At 38.7% G+C, this 20,350-nt stretch overlaps 1 protein-coding gene and 1 pseudogene across 2 annotated transcripts; one reads left to right on the forward strand and one right to left on the reverse strand.

The window, feature by feature from the left end:
- Positions 1 to 416: 416 nt before the first annotated feature.
- LOC105965385 (uncharacterized) lies at positions 417 to 9,099 on the reverse strand (annotated as a pseudogene). The gene is made up of 3 exons (XR_016034362.1): positions 8,285 to 9,099; positions 876 to 2,741; positions 417 to 775 (listed from the first exon to the last, which is right to left on the reverse strand). The product of XR_016034362.1 is annotated as an uncharacterized LOC105965385 (transcript).
- A 2,344-nt stretch (positions 9,100 to 11,443) lies between these two features.
- LOC105965386 (uncharacterized) lies at positions 11,444 to 19,420 on the forward strand. The gene is made up of 2 exons (XM_088825868.1): positions 11,444 to 12,652; positions 18,128 to 19,420. Exons 1-2 carry the CDS (start codon positions 11,444 to 11,446, stop codon positions 19,418 to 19,420), a joined length of 2,502 nt encoding a protein of 833 aa, XP_088681994.1.
- The last annotated feature ends 930 nt before the right edge of the window (positions 19,421 to 20,350 follow it).

The following is a 20,350-nucleotide window of genomic DNA, read 5'->3' on the forward strand; positions in this document are numbered from 1 at the left end:
GGAATTCCAATTTGTCGGCTCATAACCTTGCTCGTTGGGCCTTTAATTTAAATTGGAATGGTGTTGTCTCTTCTAGTTTTATTCCTATTTCTTGTTTTTGTGACATTGGCTACCCTCTTGTTGACTCTTTTATTCATGATTAATATATGTTCGTTTTCCTATCAAAAAAAAAAATATAAGCAGGATGGAAAAAATTATCATGGCCGGTTCCTTCGGGTACCAAATAATGCAATAGCAACTTGAACTGCATAGTAGAACAACAAAGTAACCTCAACACTATGATTTTACACTTAGAAACACCTTATAATAAACAATAAATATATACACATTCTAATTCACAGCAAATTGTTTCTGATACATTCATCAATCAAAACACACACACACACAAAAAAAAATTAAAATTTAAAATAAAAAAAAAATAATAAAAAATTCTACAAATTTGATGAAATTTGAAACTCACACCTAATTCATGCTTTACAAGCATTGCCATTCTTCACCGATTTAAGCCCCGATAACAGCTTTAGTAATTCTTGCATCGAAGGTCTCTCGAACGGCCTACTTCTCGTGCAGAGCAGAACAACTTCAATAACCGAATCCACCTCCTGTTTGAACGAATTATCAGCAACTTCTCTTACGAAACTATCACGTTTATTTTTCTCCATAATCTCCGATGCACTCGCCACTCTACCGTTCGATAAAATCTCGAGTACGAGTTCACCAAAATTGTATACATCCATGCACAGCTCATCCTTTATCAATGGTGCTCCAAATCCACCTGTCCACACACACACACACACAAAGCAAATCTTGAATATCTTTAACTAAAGTTAACTAGCCAAAAAAATAAAATGATTAAAGCATTCTTGATTTTTTACCTCTCTCCTTTGTACTCTTTACTAGTAGTGGGCTTTGACTCGGTTCCGCAATTGAATGGAGCCCGTATTCAGCCAAACGGGGCTCCGTTTTTCATCGAAAAGTACGTTTTTAGCCTCGAGATTTCCATGTGGGATAGCTGGATAACAGCCATGGTGAAGAAAGCAAAGTGCCTTAGCAACTCCAATTACTATTCTACACTTACTCCCCCACTCTCTCCTAATTGTAATCGTCTCTGCTAAACTCCCGTTTGGCAAATATTCGTACAACAAATACGCAAAATGGTTGTTATAGCAAACTCCCAACAATCTCGTCAAATTCTCGTGCCTCACATTTCCAATCCTCATAAAATTTTGCAGCCTAATTTCCGCTTCGTTCGAGCCCCACTCGATTTTCTTGATCGAAACAGTGATTCCTGTCGGTAAAACCACTTTACCGAACGAGTCTTGTTCTGTATAATTAAAGCTCCTCAACACATCCTTTGCTGTAAACTGAGGAAGTCCGCTAAAGGAAACCATTTTCCATTGGCCTTTGTTGCTTCTTCTTCTCAAGTGAAGTATTACGAAAACCGAACCCGTTACGAATAGAATCGTGACAGCACATAGTACGACAATCCAAGCTAGCTTCTGTGCTCTCCGGCTTCCTATTTCCAATTCACTCGAAATCCCGTTTTTGCAAGGCCTTAGAGGGGGGCCACATAGCTTTGGATTGCCCAAAAAAGCGGTTATATCCATTTTTTCGAAAGTGCTGCTCGAAGGAATCGGGCCTGAGATATCGTTGTATGACACATTGAGGAGTTTCAAGCTAGGTGAATTTCTGAAAACGCCCTCGATCGGACCGAAGAAGCCATTGTGTGAAATGTCTAATTCGGTAAGTACGGGCAGGGTAGCCAGCTCCACCGGTATCGAGCCATTCAAGTTATTCTCAGCTACGTCCATTTTCAAGAGCTGCTTACAACTAGACACGGTTAACGGGATTCCTCCGGTTAAGTTGTTGGTTCTCAATTCAAGAACCGAAACCGATTTGCAGGGCTCGAAAGGAGGAATATTCCCCGATATGCCGCAAGATTCCATCGAAAAGTTGCGAAGATTAGGCAGAGACCACGTCTTCAACGGTATTTCTCCTCCGAGTTCTTGATTATCGGACACGTTGAAGTACTCGAGAAACGAGGCAAGAGCAATATCCGAGGGGATTCCTCCGGTGAACTTGTTTCTCGAAAGATCCACATACGAAATAAACGGGAGATTCGAAAACCGCAGAGAAATCTCGCCAGAAAATGAATTATCTTCGATTCGGAGGCGAATGAGCGACGAACAATTGGAGAGGGAGGGAGAAAGCCCACCGGTGAAATTGTTCGAGAACAGGATTAATTTGAGTAAGCCCCCACCGGAGCATATCTCCGGTGGGATATTACCGGAGAAATAATTTGTCGAAACGTCGACGTGTTGGAGTTTAGAGTTTCTCCCTAAATTCTGTGGGAGTGAGCCGGTGAAATAATTGTTCCATATAAGGAGAGTATCGAGATTTGGGAGGTTGGCTATGGATTGAGGAACGGGGCCAGATAATTCATTGTACATCAAACTCAGCAGTGTTAAATTTGTTAGCTCCGAGAAAATCTCCAGGATTTCGCCGGAGATGAGGTTGTCGGAGAGATCTAAGCTTTTGAGGGTCGAGATTTTGCTGAGCTCCGGCGGGAGTTTTCCGGTGAGTTGGTTTTTGAAGAGGAAGAGCGATTCGAGTTTCGTGAGGTTGCTGAGCTGTTTAGGGATTTGGCCGGAGATATTTGCGTCGGCGATATCGAGGTACTGGAGATTGCTCATATTACCGAATTGCCACGGGATTTCGCCCTCGTAGGAGTTGTAACCGATCTCTGTCATGGACTAGCTTTAACATAAGAAATCAGCAAAACACAATAAAACTGAAAATAGGGTTCTTGCATTACCAACTCCAAAAGTGAGTCTTTAATCCATACAAGAAAAGGAAAACACAATAAATAAAGCCTTACACAAGATCAAATGGCAGCTGCAAAAAGACTACTACTGCTACCTACCCTAACTACACTAGCTAGTCCAAACTTGGAGGGTTTCTCCTCCACTTTCCATTTATATAGCTAGGGTTACCAAAAACGTAGGGTTTATGACAGCCATGCAACCCTCACGTGCTACTCACGAGTCAGCCCTTTTTAATTATAAAACGTTATCTCATAACACGTTTTTATAAGTGAAACACAACTCTTCTCAAAACGACGTAGTATTACTAATTCAAAAGACCCCCCTTCCCTCCTTACTCAGCCAATCATCACACTCCTCCCCCCTTACTTCAGCCATGTCTCATGGCTGAAAATTTGGGTACTTCTTCAACATCTCCTCCCCATCTTCCCATGTGGCCTCCTCAACTGGCAAGTGTGCCCATTGTACTAACCACTGCCCCACAGCTGCATTCTTCCTCTTCACCAATCTGCGCTCCAACACCTTCTCCGGGACAAGCATAATTTGGTTTTTCTCATCCAGTGGAGGCAGTTCCTCCACCACTCTATCAGACTTACCTACCTTCTTCTTTAACTGTGAAACATGGAAAACAGGGTGAATTTTGGCGTTATCAGGCAGTTTCAACTCATAAGCAACCTCTCCAATTCTCCTTAGGATAAGAAATGGCCCACAGTACTTAGGGGTTAGTTTCCACACCCTACTCTTCCTCAGACTGAGCTGCTTGTAGGGTTTCAGTTTCAGGTAAGCCCATTCTCCTTCTTCAAAAGTCCTCTCACTTCTGTGGGGATCAGCAAACCTCTTCATCCTTTCCTGAGCTTGCCTCAGCAACTCCTTGAGTTTCTGTGTAGTGGCTTGATGTTCCTTAGCCCAAGTCTCCACTCCCACTGTCTTAGGCATTAGATGAGGGCCATATCCCATCTGAGGGGGAGCATACCCATACAGAGCCTCAAAAGGTGCTCTCTGGATGGTGGTGTGATAACTGGTGTTGTACCACCATTCAGCTAAGGAAATCCAGTTACTCCACTCTTTAGGGTAGTGACCACACATACACCTTAAGTATGTTTCCAAACATTGGTTCACCCTTTCTGTTTGACCATCTGTTTGAGGATGATAAGCAGAGCTCATTTGCTGCTGCACCCCCAAGACCTTCATGAGCTCCTTCCAGAAGTTGCTAGTGAAAATGGGGTCCCTATCAGACACAATACTAGTAGGGAGCCCATGCAACTTGTACACTGTGTCAATAAAGACTTTAGATAGCACAGAAGCTGTAAGGGGGTGGCTGAGAGCAATAAAATGCCCATATTTGGTCAATCTATCCACAACTACCCATATGATATCCTTTCCTCTAGAATTTGGCAGCCCCACAATGAAATCCATGGAGATGTGGGACCATGCTTGGTCTGGTATGGGAAGAGGTTGCAGTAAGCCAGGATTCCTTACACTCTCATGCTTGTTAATCTGGCATATGTGGCACTCCTTAACTACCTCCTCCACTTGTAACTTCATCTGTGGCCACCAGAAAGTAACTTGGACTCTCTGAAAGGTGGCTTGTATCCCTGAATGCCCCCCAAAACTAGAGTTATGTATGAACTCTATGATTTTTCTTCTAAAATAAAGATTACTCCCCACATAAATCTTCCCCCTGCACCTCAAAATCCCTTCACCGTACTCAAAGTAGGAAACATCCATTGGTCTCATGGTGCACTCTACAATGGCTTCTTCTGCTTCTTTATCATTCATATAGCTTTCCTCTACTTCTTGCACCCACATTGGTTGGAGGATGGTGATCTGTGATACCTCCAGTGGTTCCTCTCTCCTTGAAAGTGCATCAGCAGCCTTGTTTTCTGCTCCTTTCTTGTACTCTATTTTGTAATTGAACCCCATTAGCTTAGCTAGGTACTTGTGCTGCAGTGGAGTAGACAACTTCTGCTCCAAGAGATACTTGAGACTCTTCTGGTCTGTTCTAATAGTGAAGGTTCCACAAATCAAGTATGATCTCCATTTCTGTACTGCCATGAGAATGGCTAGGAATTCCTTTTCATATATGGACAATCCAGCATTCCTTGGTCCCAGTGCTTTGCTAAGGTAAGCAATGGGGTGTCCTTCTTGCATCAGAACAGCCCCAATCCCATGCTGGCAGGCATCAGTCTCTACTACAAAGCTTTTGTTGAAGTTGGGCAGCTGCAGCACTGGTGTGTTGATCATGGCTGTCTTCAGTGCTTCAAATGCACTGTTGGCTTCATCATTCCAGCCAAACTGCCCTTTCTTGAGCAGTGTTGTCAAGGGCTTGGCAATGGTTCCATATCCCTTGACAAACTTTCTGTAATAGCCTGTCAACCCTAAAAACCCCCTCAAAGCTTTAACTGTCTGTGGTAGTGGCCACTCCTTGATACTCTTAATTTTCTCTTGGTCAACCCCCACTCCATTCTCATCAATTACATGCCCAAGGTACTCTACTCTCTTCTGATTGAAGCTGCACTTAGATGATTTTGCATACAATTGGTGCTGTCTCAACAATTCTAGCACTGTCCTCAAGTGGTCCAAATGCATGGTTTCATTTGCACTATATACTAATATATCATCAAAGAATACCAGCACAAACTCCCTCAGCTGCCTCCTGAATATATCATTCATCAAAGACTGAAAGGTTGCAGGAGCATTAGTGAGTCCAAATGGCATAACTTTGAACTCATAATGCCCTGATGAAGTCACAAATGCAGTTTTTGGAATGTCCTCAGATTTAACCCTAATTTGATGATACCCAGCCCTTAGATCAATCTTAGAGAACACCCTAGCCTGGCCCAATTCATCCAAGAGATCATCAATAATGGGGATAGGGTAGCTATCTTTGACAGTGATGGCATTTAACCTTCTGTAGTCCACACAGAACCTCCAGCTTCCATCTTTCTTTTTGACTAGAAGGACTGGTGAGGCAAATGGGCTGGTGCTAGCTTGGATTATCCCAGTTTTCAGCATCTCTTCTACCATTTTCTCCACTTCTTTCCTCTGCATATAAGGGTACCTGTATGGCTGAGCCTTAAAAGGAACTGCTCCCTCTTTTAAGGTGATTGAATGGTCAATGCTTCTGTTAGGTGGCAACTCTGCAGGTTCTTGAAAGATGTCTTTATACTCCAACAGTAACCTCTCCATGCTAACAGTCTGATTCTGATCTGAAGTCTGCTCCTTCTGTTCTCCACTCATCATAAAAAAACACCCCAGCCCTACTTGCCCTTTTTTAAACATCTTACTCAGCATCTGGCCAGTGATCATGCTGATCGAGGCCTCTTGCTTGTCAGCATGAATGGTGATATCTTTGATACCATGCCTTAGTGTAACAAATTGATTCACATGGTCAAACAGCACTGGCCCAAACTTCTGCATAAAGTCCACACCAATCACTGCATCACACCCCCCTAATTTGAGCAATCTCATCTCAAATATGAAGTGGTGCTTCCCCATTTCCCACTGAAATGCTGGACATTTAGCATTGCAATCCATTTGATTTCCATTAGCCACTGTGACCAACAATTTGTTGGTGTATATTACTTCACATCCTAGTTTCCTTGCTGTCTGAGGGTCCAGGAAACTATGAGTGCTTCCTGTGTCAAGAAGCATTGTCAAGTAATTGTTCTTGACCTTGCCTTTGATCTTCAAGGTGTTGGCAGTTGACTGACCAGTCAACGCAGTGAGAGAGATGCCAATAGCCTCTTCTTCTACCCCTTCTGGTACTTCCTCTAACTGCTCTAAGCTCTCTCCTTCATCTGGCTCTTCTTCAACTCCAACAATGGTGAACACATTCTTACACTTATGCCCCGGAACAAACCTCTCATCACAATTGAAGCACAGCCCCCTCCTCTTTCTGTCTTCCATTTCTGGTTTAGATAGCTTCCTTATGATGTTGCCTTTATGATTATGGTTTGGTGTGTTCCAGCTTCTGTTAGTGCCACCCTGGTGAGTCTCCTTGCCCCCTCTATTGGCTATATTTGTAGCTTGTTTGACAGTGTTTCTCAATCCCAACTTGAGGTGGTCCAAAGTGTTTTCATACATCTTAGCTATCTGTATAGCTTGTGCCAGAGACATAGGTTTGAGCACTTTCACCAAGCTCTTAAGCTCATCCTTCATCCCTCCCAAAAAAGCTCTAATGTAGTAGTCTTCACCTAAGTTCCTATGGTTCTGAGCCATAAAAGCCTTGAGCTCCTCAAACTTGAGTCTATACTCCTCTATACTTCCCTCTTGTCTCAGCTTGTGGAACTGCTCCACCACATCTATTCCTTCCTCATCCATAAATCTCTCATAAACCATATTGGAGAATACATTCCACCCTACAAACTCCCTTCCTTCCACATAATCCATGTACCAATACTCAGCCTTGCCTTCCAGATTCATAGCAGCCATCATTACTCTCTCTACATCAGACATAGGGTTTAGGACAAAGTACCTGTTGCACCTTCTTATCCAAGTTCTAGGGTCCTCTCCGTTGAATTTGGGAAACTCACCCCTCTGCCCTCTTGTGTTGTTGCAGATCTGCATCTCTTGCCCTCTCTGTCCCAAGTTTTCAGCTTCCATGGGGTTCCTCCTGTTGCCTTCAGCACTTCTGTCTGGTGTTAAGCCCGGCAAGAAATGGTCTTGGTGAGGTGTGTAGAGCCTGTCGTTTTGAGATGACTGCCCCACCACATAAACTGGTTCCTTTCCTTTGTTGTTCTTGGTCATTTCTTCAAGTAATCTCTTAACTTGTTCCATATTGAAGCTCATATTGGTCATCTCTTCCTTCAAGGTTCTCATCTCCGCTTGGTGTCTGGTGTTTATCTCTCTCTGCTCCTCTTTGAACAGATCTGTTGCTTCTTGCGATGGGTCTGTGATTTCATTCCTATTTCTGCTCATTTTTTTGTGTAAGTGAAGTGATTTGTGGTGCTGTGTTTAGTGAATATGAAGTGAGTAATTCTTGAGTGATAATGAACAGGTGATGTCCAGAACCATGCTCTGATTACCAAATGTCATGGACTAGCTTTAACATAAGAAATCAGCAAAACACAATAAAACTGAAAATAGGGTTCTTGCATTACCAACTCCAAAAGTGAGTCTTTAATCCATACAAGAAAAGGAAAACACAATAAATAAAGCCTTACACAAGATCAAATGGCAGCTGCAAAAAGACTACTACTGCTACCTACCCTAACTACACTAGCTAGTCCAAACTTGGAGGGTTTCTCCTCCACTTTCCATTTATATAGCTAGGGTTACCAAAAACGTAGGGTTTATGACAGCCATGCAACCCTCACGTGCTACTCACGAGTCAGCCCTTTTTAATTATAAAACGTTATCTCATAACACGTTTTTATAAGTGAAACACAACTCTTCTCAAAACGACGTAGTATTACTAATTCAAAAGACCCCCCTTCCCTCCTTACTCAGCCAATCATCACAATCTCCATGTGGGAGAGAAATCTCAGATTCCCCAGCTCCGGCGGTATTTGGCCGCCGAGGAAATTCCCGGCCAGGTGGATGAACTCGAGCGATTTGAACGAGCCGTACTCCGGCGGGATTGGACCGCTGAAGTAGCTTCCGGCGAAGTTCAGCACTTTGAGATACTCCACTTGAGAGACGTCGGCCGGTTGGTTTCCGGCGAAGCTGTTGCTGAACGCGTCGAGAACGACCAAACTCCGGAGCCTCAGAATCCCACTCGGAAAACCCCCGGAGAAATTGTTCCTACTGATATCTAACGATTCCAGGTTAGTGAGGTTGAAAACACCGGCGGGAAGTTGGCCGGAAAACGAGTTATGGCTCAGATTGAGATCGACGAGATCGGAAAACAAACCGAACTGCTTCCCGGATAACGAGCCGCCGAGATTCTTCATCGACAGGTCTAAACCGACGAATTTGGAGGAATTATCACTGCACCGAATCCCGGTCCAAGAACACGCGTAGATTTTGCCGGCCAGCCGATCAGCTCCAGAAGCCGAAGAAATTACCCAGTCATTTAAACTATTGGAATCTTCTACAAATTCGAATTTTAAGCTCAAGAGGGCATGGGATATAGGATCTGTGCCGCCGCCGCCGCCGCCGCCGCCGCCGGCGACAGCCATTAGTAGAAAGAAGTAAAAGGGGCGGAGGAGAATCTTCTCCATTGAAACTGTGTGTGTGTGTGTGTCACCTTATTGATGCATGGGGACTGTAAAAGAAAGATGGAATCGAGAAAATAATTGGATTTGCTTTTTGGTAGAGAGAGAAAGAGAGAGGAGAGAGAGAGAGAGAGTGGGCCCTATTGATTTAACTAACCAGAAATGAAATGTTTGCCATTATTAATTAATTAATTAATTAATTAAAATAATGATTTAAAAATAAAATAAAATTAAGAATTTAGATTTGTAAATTGCTTTATCATGAGATATGCCTTTTGTGTAAATGAAGCTTTGAAAAAATACAAAAGTTTTTAGTCTTCCATAATGGCTACTATTCATGCACTGATGTTGACCGGTCTTCAACCTATTTTATTGGTTTATTTATGTACTACTATTTTGTTTATGTGTGTTTTACTTAATTAAGTGTGTTAATTCTTATATCAAGAAATAATTAATGTATAGAAAAGAAAAAAAAAATATATTATTGTATTTTTATAGTTAGATGTCATTTTATATTTCACCTAATACCTGATACGGTCTATCCCTTATAAATTTTGAGATTTCGAACAAGGACGATCTTAGTGAACTAGGCAATTATATTGTGGCATCAAGATACCAAATCACATCAAAATCCAATTTAAGCCCCCACCAAGAAAGGAAGAAAAAAAATAACAATGAAAAATTAGATATATACACATGTTTAAAGCTTATAAGCTAAAGAATTAATAATTAATTTCGAATCTAGAATTTGGTACATAAAACGTTAACGTATTGTGAATTGGGCCATGTGAGATAAGATTGTTTAATTTTACAAGATGTTGACATTTCATTTTTTTTATTCAAGTGCACCATCACAATCACGAATACCTTTGAAATCAATTCTTGGAACCATTATATTGCCTCACCAATTTAAATATATTAACGCCAATTATATATTCAACAAAATGTATCGTGGGTAAATATATAGAATTCACAATTGAGTCGGGTCTACTCAAAGCCCGATAGCTCGATCCAATTATATTTGACTTATTTTATTAAATCAAATTCATTTATGAGTCAAATTTGAGTCTACTATGGCTCAATCCGAATAAAGCCCATATAAGGATGATATAAATTCAAAGCCCGATGAACTTTAACTTATAGTATGTGAGCTTGAATCATCCAAAACTCAACTTACACGGCTCAATTGAAATCCCAACGCGCGAGAAATATATAATTGTTAATTGTTACTTTAAATTATTCAATTAAAAAATTACTAAAGTACTGTATATATGATATAAATTTTATCTAAAAAAAAAAATTATCCTATTTTTTAATTGATAACTGATATTTTTAATAAAAATATAATATTTATTCCGATTTGTGGATAACATAGAAGAGGCATTTATTTTTGTCCTTGTACAATTACTAAAAAAACAAGTTATGTTCATAACTCATAACTGAGTATTTATGAAGTCATCTGCATTCTGCAATTATATTTATTGTATTTGTGGCATTAAATAGTAAATACTGTCACAGGGTTTTACTGCTGTACCCGTGACAGCACTGCACCTGTGCACCACTCTCGTTGGTGCTTATACATTTACCATTTTACCCCTTTACCATTTTCTGTAACTTATTTTCAAATTAAAGTATTGTCATTAGACATTGATGATGCTAATTACTTAGATCACCTGGGGTAGTGTAGAAAATGAACTGGGAGAGCAAAGCGTGCTACTACATTATCGTGAGACAACTCCCACGAGGAGATAACTCGATCAACACTATTACCCCGCGACGAGACAACTCCCACGAGGAGATAGTTCGCTCAGGGGCGGTACTTTGCTGGGGCAGGGGGGGGGCGGTTGACCCCCCAAAAAAAAAAAAAAATTTAATACTATTATATTATATATATATATATATATTATATATAAGACTTAAAAAAAAAAAAAGGAAAACCTAAACCTAATTGAAGTGAATAAAGAGCCGTAACATAACATCCTACGATAATTGTGGTCCCCTCTAACTTATATAAAACAATATAAATCCTATTCCTACAAACTAAAAGACAAAACAAGAAAACATAGAAAAGAAGGTGCTTCGTAGGTGACTTTTGTTCTTTTCTCAAAAACTTGAAGGTACAAATTTTACCAGTACTATCTTTTATTATTTTTCTTGCTTTATATTTGGATGATTGATTTTCTAATTGCTATTGCTTTTTGATTTCGAAATAATATCGTTTTGTTTATTTTTTATTTTTCTATGTTTGCTTGCATATCTAAGATTTTAGTAGTTGATTCAATGAATTATTTTTTGTGGAATCGGTTCTTTACATCTAATTTAAATTTTATTTGAATATTTTTTTTATAGTCGTATTCATTGATTTGGGGTTTATTGAGATTTGTTTCTCCATAATTGCTACCTCGAACTTAATATTTCGTAGATTCGTTTTAATTAATTTTAATTGTAGGTTTTGTTATTGCGATGTCTACACACCAATCTAAACGATTAAAAAATAGCACAATCGAAACATTTTTTAAGAGTGTCAATGAAGTGCCGAAGACACCTGATGTTGATAGTTCCGTTGTTGATGACCGAGAAATAGTCGAAACTTCTGCTCATAAAGATCAATTTTTTGCTCATCAAGTTGAACAGACTGCTGCAGTTGATTCTAACCAGGAATTAATTTTGGAACGTGATCCGGGAAAACGTCTGCAAATTTGGCAGTATCGTGTTAACCAACAAGATGAAATTCGACGGTCTTACATCAAAATGGGGCCATATCAATTTTACTTATCCAAATATCCCTATTCAAATAATACCAAATATCCGAGGAGATTTCAGCACTCTTGGTTTGCCCAATTTCCGACCTGGTTAGAGTACTCACCTACAACAGATGCTGCATATTGTTTACCTTGTTATCTTTTTGCAAGTAAGCCAAATGCACGTTTTGGGGCAAATGCATTTACTGTGGCAGGATTTCGCAATTGGAAAAAGGTTAACGACAAAAAGAAGTGTGCTTTTCTAAGTCACGTGGGAGATCATTCTTCCACACATTTTGCTGCAGTAAAATCATGTGAGGATTTAATGAATCAATCTCGACATATTGACAATGTTATGATGAACCAAAGTGCAGAACAAATACTTAAGAATCGCTTGAGGCTGAGAACATCGATTGATTGTGTTCGGTGGCTTGCATATCAATCATGCCCATTTCGGGGACACGATGAAGGGCCAAAATCAACAAATCCGGGCAATTTTATCGAAATGGTGAAACTTTTGGCAAGGTATAATGATAAAGTATCTGAAACAGTTTTGGAGAAAGCTCCTCATAATGCCAAATACACGTCTGGCAAGATTCAAAAGGAGATATTACATATCATTGCTACAAAAGTGCGAACCAAAATTCGTGAAGATATTGGAGATTCAAAATTTTGTATTCTTGTTGACGAAGCACGGGATGAATCAAAAAAAGAGCAAATGGCTCTTGTTTTGAGGTTTGTCAACAAAGTTGGTGTTCTTCAAGAACGTTTTTTTGAGATTGTAAGTGTGAAAGACACTGCTGCATTGACTCTTAAGTGCGAGTTATCTACTATTCTTTCTCATCATGCATTAAGTGTGGACAATCTTCGAGGTCAAGGTTATGATGGGGCAAGCAACATGCGTGGTGAATGGAATGGGTTACTGTTGAGTGTAAATTTTACGCTCAATACGTTTACTTTACGTGGATCTTTTGTTTAGATTTAATTATATTTGTTCTTTTAATTGATTGATTTTGTGTTTTATAGGTGAAAACGATAATTAGGTGTCCATGAAGGAAAAAAGATCAAAAAGAAAGGAAAAAGTTGCAAATAAGGAAATAAATCGAATTGGAAGAAGGAATCCCGCCACAGCTTTGGCAGTGTCCACCATTTCGAGCATATCTCTCTCATACGAACTCCAAATCAGCTGATTTTGGCGGCATTGGAAAGCTAATTTCAAGGGCTACAACTCTTATTTACGCAACATTCCTAAATTCGGACTCCAACATGGCGAAAATCGAAGAACAAATCCTGGTGGAGAAAAGTGGCGGAAATAGATTCCTATTAGGTTTCTACTACTTCATTATCAAGAAAAGCCTATAAAAGCAACAAGTCCCCACACCATAAGGACGAAATTTTACATCACAAAACGCGAGGAACGAAGATCAACGAAGACTCAAGCATAGTTTTTCTTATTTAATTTATTTCTTTTATTTTCTTTATCATAAGAATCACGAGTAGCTAAGTCTTTATTTCTAGGATTTTATTTGGAACCCTATGTGGGATTTATGAACCCTATTCTATGATTTTATGCAAGTTTTAATTCCGGATTATTTCTTCTACTTGTTTTATTAAGTGCATGAACTTGATCAACTTATGTGCTTTTATGTTATTGTTAATCGCATGAATCGGAAGATCGGGTTAATAATTAGAACTGTGGTAGAAGAGCCTTTGTGGTATTAACATAGGAATATAGTTAATCTCTTAGGTAGCCATTATTGAGATTTGTGCTTAATGCTGTGTTCTAGAATTAATTGCATAGGAATATAGTAATTGAATCTAGAGTATTAGAATCGTAATACACGCGGAAGCGGGTTATGATTATTTTAGCATCTCAGGTTAATAATCCGGGTTAATTGCTTGCATAATTGAAGGAATTGGGGGAATAATAATCACATAGGGGGAAGAATAAAATCCTAGGCTTGTCTACTTTGATTAATCTTCGTATTTTAAATTGCTTTCTTGTTTTTGTCGTTTTAATTGCTTTAGTTTAATTTAGTTTATTAATCATCTTTCGACTGTGTAGGGTGGGCTTGATAATAATTGGTAGAATTTAGCGTCTAGGGTTAGATAATTAAATATTCCCTGTGGGTTCGATATCCGGACTTAATTGTCCACTATATTACTTGTACGATACGTGCACTTGCGTGTAGGTTTTCGACCAACAAGTTTTTGGCGCCGTTGCCGGGGAATATTTTAATTATTTATTTTATTCTAGCTCTAAATTTGAACAATTTTCACGATTCACCCAATTTTTTTTATTTTATCTTTTCGTTTTAATTTTTTAATATTTTTTTTTTCTTTGGTTACATGTCAGGTTACAATTTTCGCGAAACTCAAACGGGATATGAATGGCTTCCGCCTGGCGAATACCTCCAACATACCTATAATATGCCGTTACTTTGTTCAAGATGTAGTGGAGATCATTACACTAACCAATGTTGGTATGCACCGAAAGCGAATAATTTCATAGATAACACCAACGGCGGTTACTGGAACACATACACCAACACGTACGAGCAGAGCAATTCAAGCCAAGATTTCCACAATTTTCAACATCGTGAGCCGCAATTTGATGATTTTCAAACCTATTATGCAAAGCCACGAGAACCCACTATTGAGGAGTGTTATAGGAAATCCATCCTTGAAGATTTTATGAAATCCACTCAAGCATCTATCCGAAGACTTGAAATAATGTTGGAAGAGATGAAGCTCAAGAGGTCTCTTGAAAATATTTCAGACAATATCGAGAATGGTTGCAACAAAGAAAATCCGTCTGAAACTTGTGATGAGAAAAATCCTTTAGACCTAGAAAATAGTGTCGATGAGAGGGAAAAAGAAATTACGAAGACACTTGAAGATGATGAATCAGACAATGAAATCGAGCTCAACTCCAAAGATGTCTCGGAACAAGAGAAGAAGGAGATAGATGTGGTTAGTGCAAATATTCAAATTGATGATCTTATTGTTATTCCTGACGTGGCTTTGAAGGCATCAATAGAGGTTGATAAGAAGACAAATGTGTTTGACGTGGAGGTTATACGCGGACGTGAGGTTTTTGTGTACCGATTTGAGGGAGCGGGTGACGAAGATCCCATCTTGGCTTCGTACCGATTGATTACAACTAAGAAAGACTACAAGCTAAGGTGGACCCTGACATATTGCAATCCTATCCTTGTATCGGTTGCAATTGAAGTGACAAAGCTCATGGATGGATGCGCAATCTACAAGGCTTTGGATTGGACATAACAATTTCAAGAAGCAACGTCCGGCTGAAGACTTTAAACTTAGCGCTTCTCGGGAGGCAACCCGAGCTTTATTGTTTTTCGTGGTTTTTTTTTTATATTTTTCGTTTCGTTTTTATTATTATAGGCATGCATTCTAATTAATTTATTTGAATTTTCATTTTTAGGGTCGAAAACATGGTCAGGGGGTCCAGACGGCCGTCCGAAATCGCAAGCAAAATGTCAGACGGCCGTCCGGGAAACAGAAGGCCGCATTCTGCAGCTCTGTCTGTGGGACGGCCGTCCGAAAAATGGCCTAACATGTGGGACGGCCGTCCCACAACCAGTAGAGCAAAAAAAAAAAAAAAAAAAAAAAAAAAAAATTAAAAAAAAAAAAAAAATTAAAAAAAAAAAAAAAAAAAAAAAAAAAAATCGTATTGCTCTCCCGCCAATTCTCATACCCCGATGACGACGATTTCGACTAAATCAGGTGTTTTCTATCCTTAAACTTTGTGCTAATTTCGTTGAGGGCAACGAAAATTTTAAGTTTGGGGGTGAAAAACATGTTTTGTGCTTATTTGTTTTAGTTTGCATGCATTATGATTTATTTATTTTTATTGCTTTTATTGTTTTTCCGGAATATAAAAAAAAATGCTTGAGTCGAATGCATCGATGATTTATGATGATGAGAGATGGTCAATGTTTGATGATGAAATTGCTTGTTTTGTGTGATAAGGATTTGATGTTTGTTTAGCTTTTGATTCAACGAAACTTAGAAGCAAATTATTGTTAAGAATCACATTTTGTGCATTGCTTTGGTTGAATGTTTTGTATTTTAAATTTGGAATTAATTTGTGCTATATCATGCTATGTTCGGTTTTAGAACTCACCTTAGGAAATTTATGATACGAAGTATTGAGTAGTGAGTGATTTGGGATATGATTTGGGCCTTCTTTGAACCGTTTGAGCCTTTCCAGCCGACCTTTTTATCGAAATTATCCTTAGAACCTTGATTTGAGCCTCGGAGAAAAGGTGTTCTTTCTTTTAGCCAATGTGTAAGGTAGAATAGGCGGAGATTCTTGAAAATTACCCCTTGGAGTTCGGTCGAAAAGTTTTATAAGGTCCTTCTTCTTCTTCGAAAAAAAAAAAAAAAAAAAAAAAAAAAAAAAAAAAGAGACAAATATCTATGCTTCTATATGCATATAAAAAAAAAATATATAAAAAAAAAAAAAAAAAAAAAAAAAAAAAAAAAAAAAAGAAGAAGAAGAGACTAGAAGGGGGAAATAAGGACTAGTTGTTGAATTATTTTTTAAAACTCGATCCATTGCCTCAAAAGCAAAAGTGGAGACTTTTGAACTTTTGGAAATCGAGTTTATTAAAGTCCGTAGAGGTGAATTCATTGTTTCAAACGCCTATCTTTCAAATTTTGGCGTAATCACCTAAATTCAAGAAAAATAGCCGCATATATCCATATTTCCTACCTCGAACCAAAGAGCCTAACAATTGAAAGCCACAAAGTCCCAATGATCCCAATAGCTTAATGTTCGATATTAGTAGAGTAGAATAATTTGGTGAGTATTTGGAGTCAAGCATATGCATGTAAGTATAAATTCTTTCTATCTTTAATTTGCAAATATTGGATGCTTGAAGCAATTGTATGAATTGTGGTTTTTGGTAATGGTGAGTGACTAAGTGTTGTTGAATTTTGAGCTTGCGAATGCCTAAGAATTTTCATTATAATTACAAGTTCTGAAAACGTGAAGTTGGTCATTAATCTATGTGATGAGATGCGGTAGTTGAGTTATTTGCTTACGATTAGATTTTGCTTGAGGACAAGCAAAAGTTCAAGTTTGGGGGTGTGTTGAGTGTAAATTTTACGCTCAATACGTTTACTTTACGTGGATCTTTTGTTTAGATTTAATTATATTTGTGCTTTTAATTGATTGATTTTGTGTTTTATAGGTGAAAACGATAATTAGGTGTCCATGAAGGAAAAAAGATCAAAAAGAAAGGAAAAAGTTGCAAATAAGGAAATAAATCGAATTGGAAGAAGGAATCCCGCCACAGCTTTGGCAGTGTCCACCATTTCGAGCATATCTCTCTCATACGAACTCCAAATCAGCTGATTTTGGCGGCATTGGAAAGCTAATTTCAAGGGCTACAACTCTTATTTACGCAACATTCCTAAATTCGGACTCCAACATGGCGAAAATCGAAGAACAAATCCTGGTGGAGAAAAGTGGCGGAAATAGATTCCTATTAGGTTTCTACTACTTCCTTATCAAGAAAAGCCTATAAAAGCAACAAGTCCCCACACCATAAGGACGAAATTTTACATCACAAAACGCGAGGAACGAAGATCAACGAAGACTCAAGCATAGTTTTTCTTATTTAATTTATTTCTTTTATTTTCTTTATCATAAGAATCACGAGTAGCTAAGTCTTTATTTCTAGGATTTTATTTGGAACCCTATGTGGGATTTATGAACCCTATTCTATGATTTTATGCAAGTTTTAATTCCGGATTATTTCTTCTACTTGTTTTATTAAGTGCATGAACTTGATCAACTTATGTGCTTTTATGTTATTGTTAATCGCATGAATCGGAAGATCGGGTTAATAATTAGAACTGTGGTAGAAGAGTCTTTGTGGTATTAACATAGGAATATAGTTAATCTCTTAGGTAGCCATTATTGAGATTTGTGCTTAATGCTGTGTTCTAGAATTAATTGCATAGGAATATAGTAATTGAATCTAGAGTATTAGAATCGTAATACACGCGGAAGCGGGTTATGATTATTTTAGCATCTCAGGTTAATAATCCGGGTTAATTGCTTGCATAATTGAAGGAATTGGGGGAATAATAATCACATAGGGGGAAGAATAAAATCCTAGGCTTGTCTACTTTGATTAATCTTCGTATTTTAAATTGCTTTCTTGTTTTTGTCGTTTTAATTGCTTTAGTTTAATTTAGTTTATTAATCATCTTTCGACTGTGTAGGGTGGGCTTGATAATAATTGGTAGAATTTAGCGTCTAGGGTTAGATAATTAAATATTCCCTGTGGGTTCGATATCCGGACTTAATTGTCCACTATATTACTTGTACGATACGTGCACTTGCGTGTAGGTTTTCGACCAACAGTTACAAGCATTATTTTTGAAGGAGTGTCCATATGCATACTATGTGCATTGTTTCGCTCATCGACTTCAATTGGCTCTAGTTACAGCATCCAGGGAAGTGATTCTTGTGCATCAATTTTTTACGAAGTTGGATTCTATTGTCAATATTGTTGGTGCTTCTACAAAGCGAAATGGTGAGTTAATTACTTCACAGCAGGCTGAAATTTCTTGCCTGATATCGATTAGTGAGCTTGAGACTAGTAAAGGAGCTAACCAGATTGGTACTTTACAACGGGCAGGTAATACTCGATGGGGTTCTCACTTTTCTTCAATATGTAGCTTATTAAAAATGTTTAGTGCTACTGGTATTGTGCTTCAAAGTATTATAGTTGATGGCGCCAATTTTTCTCAACGTGGTGATGCTGATTCTGCTTATTCTATCATGACATCTTTTCAATTTGTCTTTATTCTGATTTTGATGAAAGAAGTTATGGGAATTACTGATGTTCTTTGCCAAGCTTTACAGCAAAAGTCTCAAGATATCTTAAATGCTATGAATCTGGTTTTAACGACAAAGCAACTCCTGCAGAAATTGAGAGATAATGGATGGAATGCTTTTCTGAGTGATGTTACATCATTTTGTGAAAGTCAGGATATTGAGATGCCTGATATGAATGGTGCTTACAAAGTAGGCCGAGGAAAGTCGATTCATCAACCTCGTGATATTAATATTACTATTGAGCATCATTTTCATTTTGATATCTTCAATACCACAATAGACACTCAGTTGAAAGAGTTGAATAGCAGATTTTGCGATCAAACAGTGGAACTCTTGACTCTTAGCCTTGCTTTAGATCCTAGTAATTCATATAAGTCGTTTAATAATGCTGACGATATTTGCACTCTTGTTGAAAAATATTATCCTGAGGATTTCACTGAACGAGAAAGACTCCTCTTGAAGTTTCAGTTGCAGCATTATTATCTCGACGTGGTCAAACATCCAGATTTATGTCAGGTACCAACTTTAGCAACATTGTGTGAAGGGTTAGTGCAGACGAAAAAGTCTGAAATATATTACTTGGTTGACAGATTGATTCGCTTGATCTTACTTCTTCCTGTTTCTACGGCTACTACAGAGCGAGCATTTTCTGCTATGAAGCTTACAAAAACTAAACTTCGAAACAAAATGGAAGATGAGTTTCTTGGAGATTGCATGCTCCTACATATAGAGAGGGATATTGCTGATACGTTTAGCACAGATTCGATTATAGAAGATTTCTATACAATGAAAGATCGTCGAGTTCATTTTAATTAATTTTTTTTTTATTATTGTTTAGAATTTTTCGTGGGACAAAATATACGATAGTTTTATTTTTATTATTTATCGGTTAATGTTTAAATACTAATTTCTTTATCTTGATTTGTTAGATATTTATTATATATATATATATATATAATTATTACGGACCTAAATTTTTTTTCGGGGCGCTGCCCCGAACCCCGAATTACTCTGCCCCCGCTACATTTTAATCCTGGGTCCGCCCTCGTCGCGGGACAAAACCGACGACTCAATTAACTTATATCGCGGCGGAAACCCCTCCGACGCTCAAGTCAGACGTGCTGATAGAGGAAATAGTCCAGAGAATACAGTTAATAGTATTGCTCAGTTAATAGGACGTACCTTAATAAAATGAGTAAAACCTCTATTTATATGTCGTTTATTGGGTTGGGTTTGATTTGTTGGGCCCAAGCCTTACGTGAAGGTGTTTGGGCCTCGGTGATATTAGTCTTCGATATTGGGCTCGTAGCCCAGTAGGTAAAGAAATTGTAGGCCCATTGGGTTAGCCCAATTAGGCATATCATTAAGCCCCCCACTCTCGAGTCGATGTGGGGGCCATGTTGTGATGGGTCGCAAATCGTGTCGAGAGTAAAAATTGTAGAAGTCGATCGTTGGCGTATGGACTAATGGTATGTGAGAACGCGTTGGAGCGTGTGTCGGAGGGGTGTGAATGCTCGTTGGCGCATAGCGCGACAAAGTTGCCGCGATATAAGTTAATTGAGTCGTCGGTTTTGTCCCGCGACGATGTAGTAGCGAACTATCTCCTCGTGGGAGTTGTCTCGTCGCGGGGTAATAGTGTTGATCGAGTTATCTCCTCGTGGGAGTTGTCTCACGATAATGTAGTAGCACGGATCAATTTATCTCCTCGTGGGAGTTGTCTCTGGGGTAATAGAATTGATCGAGTTA

Source organism: Erythranthe guttata, chromosome 11, assembly GCF_056151865.1.
Source record: "Erythranthe guttata isolate IM_541 chromosome 11, IM_541, whole genome shotgun sequence".
Lineage (NCBI taxonomy): Eukaryota > Viridiplantae > Streptophyta > Magnoliopsida > Lamiales > Phrymaceae > Erythranthe > Erythranthe guttata.

Excerpts from the sequence above, each read along its gene's own strand:
- LOC105965386 (XM_088825868.1), top strand. The coding sequence starts at position 11,444 with ATGTCTACACACCAATCTAAACGATTAAAAAATAGCACAATCGAAACA. Across the intron at positions 12,653-18,127 it reads GGAATGGGTTACTGTTGAGT|TTACAAGCATTATTTTTGAA; the intron begins GTAAATTTTACG and ends TTCGACCAACAG.